The 13,844-nt window shown below is 34.7% G+C and overlaps 1 protein-coding gene across 6 annotated transcripts in view; it reads right to left on the bottom strand.

Annotated features, from left to right (window-relative positions):
* The window catches only part of LOC149791115 (uncharacterized), a 125,165-nt gene that overhangs the window by 70,213 nt on the left and 41,108 nt on the right, over positions 1-13,844 (bottom strand). For all 6 annotated transcript variants that reach the window (XM_089973025.1, XM_089973026.1, XM_089973031.1 and 3 more), the window contains one exon: positions 8,441-8,701. In XM_089973025.1, the coding sequence (XP_089829151.1) occupies positions 8,441-8,701 (261 nt within the window). The remainder of the gene's footprint in view (positions 1-8,440; positions 8,702-13,844) is intronic.

Here is a 13,844-nt window from a genome sequence, read left to right as displayed (position 1 = left end):
CAGCTCATGTTTTAGTGAACAACACAAAACAAAGGTTTGGTCAAACTACTGTAATGGCTAGATTACAACTGAGTAAAATGGAAAACTAATTTCTCAAGCATACAGGGTTACAACTTAGTATGGAGCCTGGAGCTGACCTTATGTGACCTGTAACTGTTAGAATCTTTGTATCCACAAAATATCAATATGTATATTATCACAGTGCTAACGTCAAGCAGCAAAACATACAAGTGCATATGTGTGATTCAAGAATGCAAGACTGATGCATTTTTCAAGAATATTCCTTTTTATTCTACTTATTAAACTTTGAAGGAGGTTTATCATCCCTCTTGTCTTAACCTGTTACCTGCTGGATGCAATTTTAAAAATAATAAGCAACAGCTTGTCCATGCAGACATTTTGCATCACAAAATATGCACTGTGTAAAGCGTCTGAGGTAACATTTGTCTGGTTCCCTGACCAATTCCAATGAATCTAATAACAAAATCTGGATCTGACTCAAACACAAACAAGTCAGTATCTGGATCTTAGCACAACCAGTCTAATTTATGTAATCCGTGTTTTTATTCCATAAAACCATATTTGTTGTTGTTGTTGTTCTACGGTTTAATGCCATTTTTCAGCACAAGATAGGCTATACATGGCGGCCAGTATAACTGGTGGAGGAAGAACCCTGGAAAACCCAGGGAAGAACCACCGACACACGAGAAGCTACTGGCAGGCTTTCCCACGTACCCATGCTAGCCGAGCCTTGGACTCGAACATACGCAGACAGAGGTGAGATGGCAGTGATCCGGAACGGTGAGTGCTTTAGACCACTCGGCCACTCGGGGCCCAAAACCATATTTAATGTGTCATTTATGTAGGACTGATGGCAAAATCATAACAGTTAGCATTTTTGAGTTTACATGAAACAGCACATATCTTAAGTTATTTTATGAACATAATACAATGTTGCCCTTAATGAATGCCCCCCCCTCCACCACCACTGGCTACCCACCCACATTTTATGGCCAGAATCACTTGGCACCAATTATTTTGTGTTCAAACGTAACCCTCTAGAAAGGCCAGCAGCAAGCATATTAGTACAAAAAATACAAATTTGATCGCTCACAAGAGGCCACGTTTGATTTGAATGTGTCCATAGCCAAAATTTAATTAATATGGTATGCAAGTAATCCAAGTATCTTTACCGTTGTGTTTCCCGATGTCAGGCTTTCATTACTGAAAGATGTGTTGGCTCAAGTACACTAAGGTTAATGTTATATCGTTAATGCTGTAGTGTGCATGAAATGGAGTCAAAAATGTTGTGACAGAATTTTGGGCTTGACACAGAAGTGGAGTTTTTTTACATTGAGGATTACGACTGGACATAATTGTCTAGATCATAACATGGTCAGCACTGAATACATATAGATTTTGTGGATTAACACACAGTGGGAATTAACCTTTAACAAAACATGCTCCAAAACGAAGACCAAAAAATCATGTGACAGTGCATGTATTGATTCTTTTATAAATAAGGGATTTCGTTGACACTACATAAATTAATTTGCAGTACTAAACAATTAGCAACATAAGAATAAACCATTACAAAACATTAAAATATCATCACATAAATGGAGATTTAATACTTTACAAGACAACGTAAAGGTTATTCGACTTAAGGAGAGTTCAAGAGTTCTGGCCTAAAAAGTTTATGTTGGGAAGACTCAGATATACAACATCATAACACATGAGAATATTCAGTGTAAAAATGGACTAACTGGAATGAGAATGAATTTACATGCCAAGCAATGTATGTACCAAAATTTAAGATGCCAGCAATACCCTACTTGCATTTCACGCTTAACTCATTCGGCCCCAGCGGCTTTTGTCGTTTTCGCCTGAAATGTGCATAGGAAAGACATCTGGGGGGCTATTTCTGAATACATCGTAATACATCAGCATTTAACAGATTTTCATGAGACCAATGCCTAGTTGTATTAGAAACATCATTTTCCATTGTTTATTTTGCTTGCGCATGAGCAGAAGGGTAAAAGTTGGATTTTTTATTCATTTTTTGTTTTTGCTTAATGGACCCATCATTTTTGTATGGAGACCGCAATTAATTCTAAATGCCCGCCTTATCCTTGTTTTTTGGCAAAGAATCACCTGTCTGTGTACAGTTACGACCAGTCTGCCTTAGATCTGAGGCCAAAAGGTCTAAAATCCAGACACAAAATCGCATTCCGACCTCGAGCAAATTTTGGGTGAGAAAAAAAAAACAGGTCCAAAAAATGAGGTTTTTCCCTCTGTATTTTGTAGTGCACCTAGAACTTCCAGATTATTTGGTATCATTTTAGAGCTATATCTGTCTGCTCTTTTTTAAATACCACCCACGTTGGTGTCTCTTAAATGACCTTGATGCTACAGAGCTCGGAAATAAGGTACTGCCTCATCACACCTATAGACGGGATCGGGGCCGAATCGGTTAAGAATAAGAGTTATAAATGTACGTAAACTTGAAATAAGTCAGTTCTTAAGACAAGAAGAACCTTTTAATAATTGGGGCTACTTTAAATGAAGATATTAAATGCTTTGTAGTTATTTGTAGCTTTCTTACTACACACATATACTTGTCACAAACATAGCCCTCCTCTGGAAAGGCCATCCGTCTTACATGGCCACTTTCCCGGTGCAGAAGGGGTGGCCGTATAAGAGGAAGAGCACTCTAATGACTTTATTTAGACAGGTTAACTGAGTTAGTTACAGAATTAGGTTACCATGAGGCCATCTAGCTATGCAGTATATTAGTCCTACAACGTAAGACGTATCACATGGTATTTATGTTTAGATGATACGTCTTACTGCCTAAATAACAGCAATGTGTAGCGTGTTCTGATGTTGACTGGCATCAGAATGTGAGACCTAATTTTCAAGAATATCTCACACACTTTGCATCACATACGAAAGCTTTTCCACAAATTAAACTCGTGTTGATTTAGGTGGACTTTACTTACTCTGATCTCTTTTTTCTAATAAATTCAAATCTTCAAATGGACAAATATTTTCTTCAATATTAGTACATTTTTATTTGTTTCGTTAAGGAAACATTCTTCAACCTAACCCGATTTTGGCATTCCTGACTTCCATCGCATTCCAATAAGCTGAATTGAACGTGAAAATGCATCTATTTGCTACTGTCAGATTTTGATTCTATCAGGAAAAAGGCAACAAAGCAAGTATAATCAATTAGATTAAATTAGTGGAAGAGTGTTGATATGAGGTACTAAGTGTGTGAGATATTCCAGAAAATTTGACCTCTGGTTCTCCTATAAGTTGACCTGGGAACACTCTACACAAGACCATTATTTAGGCAGTAAGACGTACCAAAAGAAAGGTATAATGTGATACGTCTTACATTGTAGTACTACACAATATATGTGATAATGAGTGCACTGAATTGTATGCTGCCCCCCTTATTGGCTGACCAATGAGGGGAAATTATTCCATTTAGCTCATATCACATGAATAATATACGGATGCAATTATGGCTATGTCAAATAGTAGCATGGAAAAAGTGTCCTTAAAAATATATTTTGAAACCTTTTTTGTAGGCGTACAAAGCTGAATGTGTGAGATAAACATTAGTATCAAATTTGTTATGCTACATGAAGTTTATCTTGAAATATCAGCGCTGATCCCTAACTTAGTCTCATCAGGATTATATAGCACATCTATAATTTGTTGGTAAATTATACTCATTGATACGAGTCCCTGTGATACCACCTGCATCAAAGGTCAGCCAATAATATAAAAAAAAGATTGGAATGACATTACCACCTTTGTTCTCCTTGTTACTCTAACACCCTGATAAACATCCTACATTTAGCCTGAAACTCTAAAGATTACAACCCGAGTTACATATATTATTAAGAACAAAGAAAATCTCAATCTAATTTTGATTCAGGTATGCCCACCCAAGTGTGTCATCTCTGAACTGTTAGCTCTGCCCAGTTCATATTGATCTGTATAGATGTGATATTATTGGCCAAAAAAGTGTAAACAGTAGTCTATAGCAACCAGGGATTTGTTATGGATAAGCGCATGCTCGTTAGAAACTTGTGCCAGTCTAAGAATCAAAGGTAATTATGACTAAGACTAGTGTCCAAATCAACACGCATCCTAAAAATGCAAAGGCTGGAATTCCCATGTGTCAGAAATCAACATGCATCCTAAATATGCACAGGTTGGAATTGCAATGTGTCAGAAATCACATTCATCATAAAAATGCACAGGAAGGAATTTCCAAGTGTCAGAAAGGAACATGCATCCTAAAAATGCGCAGGTTCGAATTTCCATGTGTCCGAAATCACAATCATAAAAATTCACAGAAAGGAATTTCCATGTGTCAGAAATCAACATGTTTCCTACAAATGCTCAGGTTGAAATTTCCATTTGTCAGAAATCACATGCATCATAAAAATGCACAGGAAGCAATTTCCACATGTCCGAAATTACATGCATCATAAAATGCACATGTAATTTCCATGAGTCAGAAATGGTTCAAATTTAAATTCTGTCAAATATGATCATACACGTCTACTGAGAAGCCTGAATGGCGTCTCTTTTTAAAAAAAAGGTTACACCACACCATCCAGGAATACTCATAAAGTTATAAACAATATCACCCTCCCAATCACTTGCCAGTTTTCGGATGACCTCTTATTTATATCATCCTTTGGATCAATCTTATACATCTATAAAAGACTTTCCCAATCCTACGCTGAAAATATCGAGATTCGTTGATAGCAAAATGAGAAAATATTAAGAAAGAAAGGAAGGTTCTATCCATGTGCCTTTGTATCTTGGCTTGACCTATTTGAGTATGTGAAAAATAAAAAGTGTCAAATAAAGACTGAATAAATCATGTAGATGCTCTTGTACTATAGGATTAAATGATCGTGGTTGGGTGTTTATCGATGTATAAGTTTCACCTAATCACTCACAAAGTTAACATAAAGTCCGAATTTATCGAGGTGTAAATTTTACCTAATCACTCACAAAGTAAATAAAGTCCGAAGGACTTTATGTTAACTTTGTGAGTGTTTAGGTAAAATTTACACATTGATAAATACCAAGCCATGATCATTTAATCCTGATAATTCCAGTTTACTTCCTTCCTAACATCTGATCAACACATTTAATCAACTAAACATTCACTTTTAGGTACATGGAAGTTTTCTTTCATTAGCCTCTTAACTGCAATAGAATACATAACCCTATCTTCGCTAGCCAAGATTCATTGATTCTTTATAAAGTGATACGGGGTAGCATGTCATAGCGGGGCATGCCTTCGATATATTGCTATGACCATTACTTTAAGATATAAAAAATGGTTGTTGCGGTTAAACCATGAATATTCCCTTTTTTCGAAAATTACGCTTGCGTATGACGTGTTGTTATAGCAATGTCGTTATGTTCTACACATTTCGATCTTTCAAAAACAAAATCGGGTCCATATTAGTGATATCCCTTGACATATGGCCCTGACCTTCAATAATCGCTACTGTAACATGTTGTCGAGGTGAAATGCAATATTTTCCGAAGATTGGCTTCTAAAGCCTGCCAAAATCCTTCTTCAGCAAATGAGGCAAGTATTGGAGTACATGAAGGTCTGTGGAATTATGTTGTTTTCACTTCTAATGGTCTATTTTAATCTGTGGCTTGTCATTTTTTATCAGAAATCACAGAAGTGGTAGTGTGGGATCTTGTTGTTGTTATTATTAGGGTGTAAGGCGTTGGTACATATAAAACGTCACATCAAATGATCTGGAAACAGGGAAACAAAAGTAGTCTGCAGAATTAATCAATGTGTAAAATATTCCAGATCAGTATCACATGACCGTTTACATCCAATCAAAACATAGAAAATGCAATCAATTCATAAAAAAATGGAATTATACCTCCATAAATTCATGTATGTATTGTAAGCCAATAAACCTCCATAAAGACATCTATGTACTGTAAGCCAATACAACTCCATAAAGACATCAATGTACTGTAAGCCTGTACACCTCCATGAAGACATCAATGTACTGTAAGCCAATACACCTCCATAAAGACATCTATGTATTGTAAGCCAATACAACTCGATAAAGACATCTATGTATTGTAAGCCCATACACCTCCATAAAGACATCAATGTACTGTAAGCCAATACACCTCCATAAAGACATCTATGTACCGTAAGCCTGTACACCTCCTTAAAGACATCCATGTACTGTAAGCCTGTACACCTCCATAAAGACATTTATGTACTGTAAGCCAATACACCCCCATAAAGACATCAATGTACTGTAAGCCCATACACCTCCATAAAGCTATCTATGTAGTGTATGCCTGTACACCTCCATAAAGACATCAATGTACTGTAAGCCTATACAAATATCCATAAAGACACCTATGTACTGTAAGCCAATACACCTCGATAAAGACATCAATGTACAAGAACTGTCTTGTGAAAATCAATCCTTCAATGTACTGTAGCCATTTTAGGCCTCACAATAATGCTATGTATGTATGTATGTATGTATGTGTGTGGTGTTCTACAGGGGTCTGTTCTTGGACCTGTTCTCTTCATTTGATACACTCAGTTTCTCTCAATTGTCATAGATCACCAATTGTATGCTGATGACATGCAAATATACAAATCTAGCCACCCAGCTGAAGTTGATGCTACCATCCAAGGTGTAGAGAGGTGAATTTCTGATGTGAAATCATGGATGACATGTAACAAGCTGCAGATGAATAATAATGAAAGTGTGGACATTCTGATCACATCACAAAGACTTTCTCATTCACATTCTTTACCTCAAACAATAAATATCAGCAACACCAACATTAAATTCGGGGGCCCCGAGTGGCTGAGAGGTCTAAAGCATTCTCCGTTATGGATCACCGCCATCTCACCTCTGTCTGCATGCGTTCGAGTCTCGGATTCGGCTAATGTGGGTATGTGAGAAAGCTTGCCAGTAGCTTCTCGTGGGTCGGTGGTTCTTTCCAGGTTCTTCCTCCACCATTAATACTGGCTGCCATGTATAGCCTATCATGTGCTGAAAAATGGCATTAAACTCTACAACAACAACAACCAACATTAAATTCACACAATCAGTAAAAAACCTAGGTGTTACCCTGGACAGTACTCTCACAATGCACCAACATGTCATGCACATATGCAAGGCTGTATATACTGAGCTGAGACGCAGCAGCTCCATTAGCAAATATCTTTCAGCTGATGCCACTAAAACACTTGTGTGTTCATTAGTACTTTCAAGAATGGACTAGTGTAACTAAATTCTGTCTGGTTCATCTCAGTATCTGCTCCAGAAACTTCAGAAAGTTCAAAACACAGCTACTCGGATCATACTTAGAGTACCACGATCATAGCACACCTCCCTGCTGCTAAGTATCCTACACTGGCTATCCGTGCGATCCAGAATTAAACACAAAATGTGTTCTCTGTGCTACGTTTCACTGACAGAGCAGTCCAACATACCTATCCGACCTCAGCCATGTTTATATACCAGCAAGATACATACACTCCTCTTCTGACAATTGTATATACTCATTATTCCCACAATGAAAACAAAGTCATATGGACAGCGTTCTTTTGTATACCAGGGCCCAGCAACGTGAAATGAATGCCCACTGAACTTAGACACAAAGACACAGTAATCACATTCAAGAGGGCTCTCAAAACTCACTTTTTTTTACTGGAAGAACAAACTTAAGGACCTAATGTTTCCTACCTTAAATATTCACAGCATGTTTTTTATGTTTTCTAATGTCATGGTGTTTGTTTTTGTAATCATATCATTATATGCTTTTTTATCTTATAGGTGTTGTCTAATGTTGTAATGCGCTTACAGCTTTTAAAGATTAGGCACTATACAAAGTCCTCAGTATGTATGTATGTATGTATGTCTGTCTGTATGTATGTTTGCATGCAAGTATGTAAATGTTGTGTTTTTTGAAAGATACAAATGATGTATGAATGTCTACATGTAAAGTAGTGATGCTGTCCAGTATTATAATAGTATCTTTGAAAATTAACAAATGAAAGGAATAAATCAAACTTCGTCTTTTTGCCAATTTTAATTGACCTCGAATACTAGTACTTTAAGGAACTAAGCTGTTTCAAATAGCATTGAATCACTCAATGACAGATTTATATAAAACTCAAAGCTTTATTTTTATATCATAATTCATAATCTATTGCCAACACTTCCACCCTTGTTAAGTAGCAATTAAACCAAGTTTTCAAGAGGGTTCCATTTTGACTATATTCCATGTCAGAAAGGCACAATTTTCATTTATGACCAACTAGATAGCATAAGAAATTGAGCAGCAAAACCTCCATGTTAGTATGACCATTCATTTATGAGGTGTCATATACCTGTCTGTCGCACTTTCCATTCAAATGTTTCCACAGACACATCACAACAGTGCATGTCGACATCAATGCCTTCTGTTGCACATCTTTCCTTAATATTGACTTTCTTTCCCAGAAGCCTCTTAATCAGGGTCGTCTTACCCACACCACCATGGCCGACAACCATGACTCGAATATTGTAAATCTTTTCTTCTCCTTTTTTCAGCGCTTCCTTAAACAGCAGCTTAGATTTTTCATCCATTCTACGAATTTCTGCTGGGAGGACTGTAATGGAATAAGCATAATGAGCCATATTGAATCAACTGTAATGGAATAAACATAAAGAGCCATAACAAATCACCTGAAATGGAATAAACATATAGGGCCATATCAAATCAACTGTAATGGAATAAACAGAAAGAGCCATAACAAATCAATTGTAATGGAATAAACATAAAGGGCCATATCAAATCACCTGTAATGGAATAAACATAAAGGCCATATCGAATTAACTGTAATGGAATAAACATATAGGGCCATATCGAATCAACTTTAATGGAATACACATAAAGGGCCATATCAAATCACCAGTAATGGAATAAACCTGAAGACCATATCAAATCACCTGTAATGGAGTGAATATATAGAGCTATATGAACTTACCTGTACTGGAATAAATATATACAGCTATATGAAATCACCTGTACTGGAATAAATATATAGAGCTTTATGAAATCACCTGTACTTGAATAAATATATAGAGCTTTATGAAATCACCTGTACTTGAATAAATATATAGAGCTATATGAAATCACCTGTACTGGAATAAATATACAGAGCCATATCAAAGAAGCAGATTGCAAGTTTCAAAACAGGAATACACTCTATTTATTATTTGCCTTTATGTCAAAGTGTTTTGAGACAAATTCATCCTCCATATTATTATTATTTAACTTTTATCGAAAGAAAATGCAATTTTTCAATATATCCTGATCACAATGCCTTACAGAGTCATAAAAATCATATTAGGTAAGTGTATTTATATTGTAAATTATATTGACAAATAAATTAACCAAACTGAAGGATTAGTTATCAACATAATTATGCCGAATTAAATAACCAAATAAAATTTGGAGGCAAAGTTCGAAGTTGAATAATAAGAAAATCATATGTAAAATGTTTATTATTTGATAAATTGTTCATTTGAATAACTATCGAAAGAAAATGCCGTATTTCAATGTCCCAATAGTATAAAGCCTGACCGAATCGTGCAAAGTCATATTCGAACAATGTATATTGTAAATTATATTGACAAATAAATTAACCAAACAGAAAAGGCCTAGTTTCAACATAATTACAAATAATGATATAGTCTGAGAAGAACAAAAAAACATTTGAAATGTTTGTTATTTTAAAAACTGTTCTTTTGACTGATTCTTTAAACAGTTTGACAAATTCAACAAACCTTTTGATGTTTCAGAAGAAAGGCATAAACTGCCTGACAAAGTCATACAAAAATGTGTACTATTGCTAAATGGTGTAATTGCCGCATAAATTACAAATGAAAAATGTTGAATTTACTATGCACATAATAATGAATGACTGGGAACTGGGAGACAAATTCCAACTTCACTGCATCTCAAAAAGGCATACAGAGCCTGAAAAGGTCTTAACTGGAATGTTTACTATTTTAAAATGTTTGTATATGATCAATTGGAATGTTTATTATATTAAAATGTCTGTATATGATTAATTGGAATGTTTATTATTTTAAAATGTTTGTATATGATCAATTGGAATGTTTATTATTTTAAAATGTCTGTATATGATTAATTGGAATGTTTATTATTTTAAAATGTCTGTATATGATTAATTGGAATGTTTATTATTTTAAAATGTCTGTATATGATTAATTGGAATGTTTATTATTTTAAAATGTCTGTATATGATTAATTGGAATGTTTATTATTTTAAAATGTCTGTATATGATTAATTGGAATGTTTATTATTTTAAAATGTCTGTATATGATTAATTGGAATGTTTATTATTTTAAAATGTCTGTATTTGATTAATGTCTGTATATGATTAACTGGAACGTTATTATTTTGAAATGTCTGTATATGATAAACAATCGACATAACTGGTTATTTTTCACACAGGCACACAATGTCATACAATGGCATAATATAAATGTGTTAACTGAGTTAAAGGTATCATAATCCTACTCACCTACTTGTGACTGCAACAGGCGTTGACGCTTGTTAATGGAATACAGTAGCACTTCACTACCATAAGCCATAAATTTTATATCAATAATAAATAATTTCCAGTATTGTAAGTTTGAAAACGTTTCTATCCTTGTACTCAGTTAATTAGAAAATTACAAAAATAATGATCATAGACAAAGCAAACATTTTCTAGTTCTGTTAAATTTATTCATATAAATTTTGTATCAACACTATATATTTTTTAATATTTTAAGTAATTGCCATGTATTTACCCATCGTCATCCTGTAATTTTTTCCCCCAACACTTAAGGTAATTAAGTATTTTTATACATGGGCATGAGGATGTTTCACTGTAACATAAAAGGAGAAAGAGTAGAATTAACAAATAAGAAAATTCAACCTGCCATTTTATGACATTGTGTCCCTGTGTGAAAAATAGCCGTTTCTGTCGACAATTTTTGAAATATATATATTTTAAAACTAAACATTTTATTTACAAGTTTATCAGGATGTGTGTGCCTTTGTTATGCTTTATAAAATATCGCCACACTTGCTGAGTTTGCCAAAATGTTTGATAATTCAATAATACGTACTTAAAGATATGCCATTTTATTTCCATAGTTTACCCAAGTAACTCATAAAAATACAAAACATTTCAAGTATGATTTTGTCTGACTTTGTTCTTATCCAAATTAATTAATCTCCCAATTTGCGGTCTATTAATGGGACACGTGTATAACCCTCATCTTTTGGTTTGGTTGATTTATACATCAATCTGATATTGCAACATACATACACCTTCCGAATGTGACTTTTTCTGGCTTTGTGTACCTTTGTTATGTTGTGTTGAATACAGACAAAAGTAGCTTTACAAAATTGACAACTTGTAATAACATACATTGCAAAATCGCATTTTCTGTCCATAATCAGTTGAAAGAACAATGTATAAAATAATAACAAACATTTCAAATATAATTGTATTGAGACTTTATCAATATTTAATCATTGTTAGAATTTGAACTCTGTCATCCAGTTTTCGGTAATTATTTTGGCCTAATTATGCTGAAAACTATTCTTTCAGTTTAATTAATTTATTCATCAATATAATTATCATGGAACTAAACTCTTATTTATTGAATACATGTACTTGGGTTTCGTTTTTTTGTGTACAACAACACCCAAGGGTGATTTATGTTTACTGTGTCGTATTTTGAAATACTGAGTTCAGTTCATCCGATGCTACACGTGCGAAGTGCTCTCAATGGGACGAACTGAATGCCTACATTGCACAAACTGTCTTTGTATAAATACCTCACTGTATGTACATTTCTTTACAATATGAAATAGTCTTGTCAGCTGGAAGTCTGGTTCAAGGTAAGATCCAAACAAACTCGAGTGTGTATAAAATACTGAATATAATTATACATTTAGATAATTAGCAGTATCTACGCTACTAATCTATTTTTACCATGGCACAATACAATTGTCCATTTTTTTCTTTGCTATTGTCTGCTCGTATTTAGCGCTCAATTGCGCACTCGAGTTTGTTAGGATCTTACCTTTCAGTCATTGGTGAAATCCAAGACTGTCCGAATGCAAAATTGCACTTCTAGTTGGCCTGTTGTCCAGACGTCAAGATTAGTGAACAGTTATTGCATTTTCTCCATTATATCACAAAATGAACAAAGTGTGTCAGACTGTTTTGAAAATTGAACTATTCTTGATTATGACTGGCCTAAGTTGGAAATTAGCAGACGCAATTAGAACAAACTAGCAGTGTTGGAACTACCAAGGGGTGCTGACCGGTGTCTTCCCTTGTTTTATATTATTACAGGTTAGAACCCCCCATTCCTTGATTTTGTTTGTAACGAGCCCCTGTGCGCCAACTGTGGGAAATGTTCAAGTCAACATGACATAACATGCAATAAATGTAATGGACACCTTTTTTTATACCTTTTTCTAAGCATGACCAAGTATCAGAGTAATCTGTTTTATACTTTTGCGACCAATGTTTCAGCTCTTCACGAGGCTGGTTGTCCTCTCCACCTTTGACGCATTTTTGTTTGGAAGACATTTTCAGATGACCGGATGACAAAACGAAAAACAGAAGTCTATATCAGACGCATGCTTCTCACAAACAAAATAGGCCGGTTTAAAGCATCTGAGGTACCAATGTACGGTTAGTCTGGTTCCCAACCAATATCCACTCAGTCTAAGATGAAACTCCGAAACCAAAAACAGAATCTAATATGAAATACGGATCCGGAAAGAACCATTAAAAAAATTTCCAGAACATAATTTTAGTGATATTTTCTTAAGAATTACAGAAAAATCATTAGAACTGGCAAGTCTGTATGTCTGGCACCAATTTTCTTTTCTTTTAAAACTCATAAACCACGCTCCATGCACCCACCCCACCCCTGCATTGTTATGCTCAGAAAAATGATTTTTACTGGCCTTAAAAAGAGAGAAAGGGAAAGACGTCTTTTGGTCAACCACCATACATACTATACATGTCCATAGCATGTAGTCTTTATAAAAAAAATAAACAAAAAGAACAAAATCCAGCAAATCTCGTAAAGTTCTGCAAATAATTTATTTCCCTTGAACTCAAAGTGAAAATTAGAAAACAAAATCACATGTAGCACATATATAAATTTCCAATTAAATTCCCTATATTTTCAAATAAAATCTAATACTGAAGGTGTTGATGTACCTTTAATTGTCTCTGGTGTGCCAATGGTACGAAATGTGGCAATTTATAATCAGTCTTTTCACTTCTTTATAAAGTATGATCCAAAATGTCATTGACTAAATTCATTCTCACCGCTCTGGTGGCCTAAGTGGTTATAGTGTCTGCAGGTTCTAAGCCCAGCTGTCATACTAAGACTTATAAAAATAGTAATAGCAGCTGCTCGCTTGGCGCTCAGTATTATGAGGTTAGTGTTAGGACTGGTCAGTCCGGTATCATAATAATTTGACTGAGTGGGACATCATGCTACATGTCTGTAGCATTATGCCCCAGTACTAGATATCACTATGAACTGTCATACTGCAGTCATCACAGCAATATGACTGGAAAATTGTTAAAGCTACATTAAAAATCCAAATCACACACTTGACTAAATTCACTATAAATCTAATTTAATGATTTGATTGCAGAAGTATCACTGATCACTTTGTAATTCCAGAGAATAAT

This window comes from Sinohyriopsis cumingii, chromosome 10, assembly GCF_028554795.1.
Source record: "Sinohyriopsis cumingii isolate HCF-2022 chromosome 10, ASM2855479v2, whole genome shotgun sequence".
Taxonomy (NCBI): Eukaryota; Metazoa; Mollusca; class Bivalvia; order Unionida; family Unionidae; genus Sinohyriopsis; species Sinohyriopsis cumingii.
The sequence above is the reverse complement of the archived record's forward strand: the minus strand, read 5'-3'. Positions and strand labels throughout refer to the sequence as shown.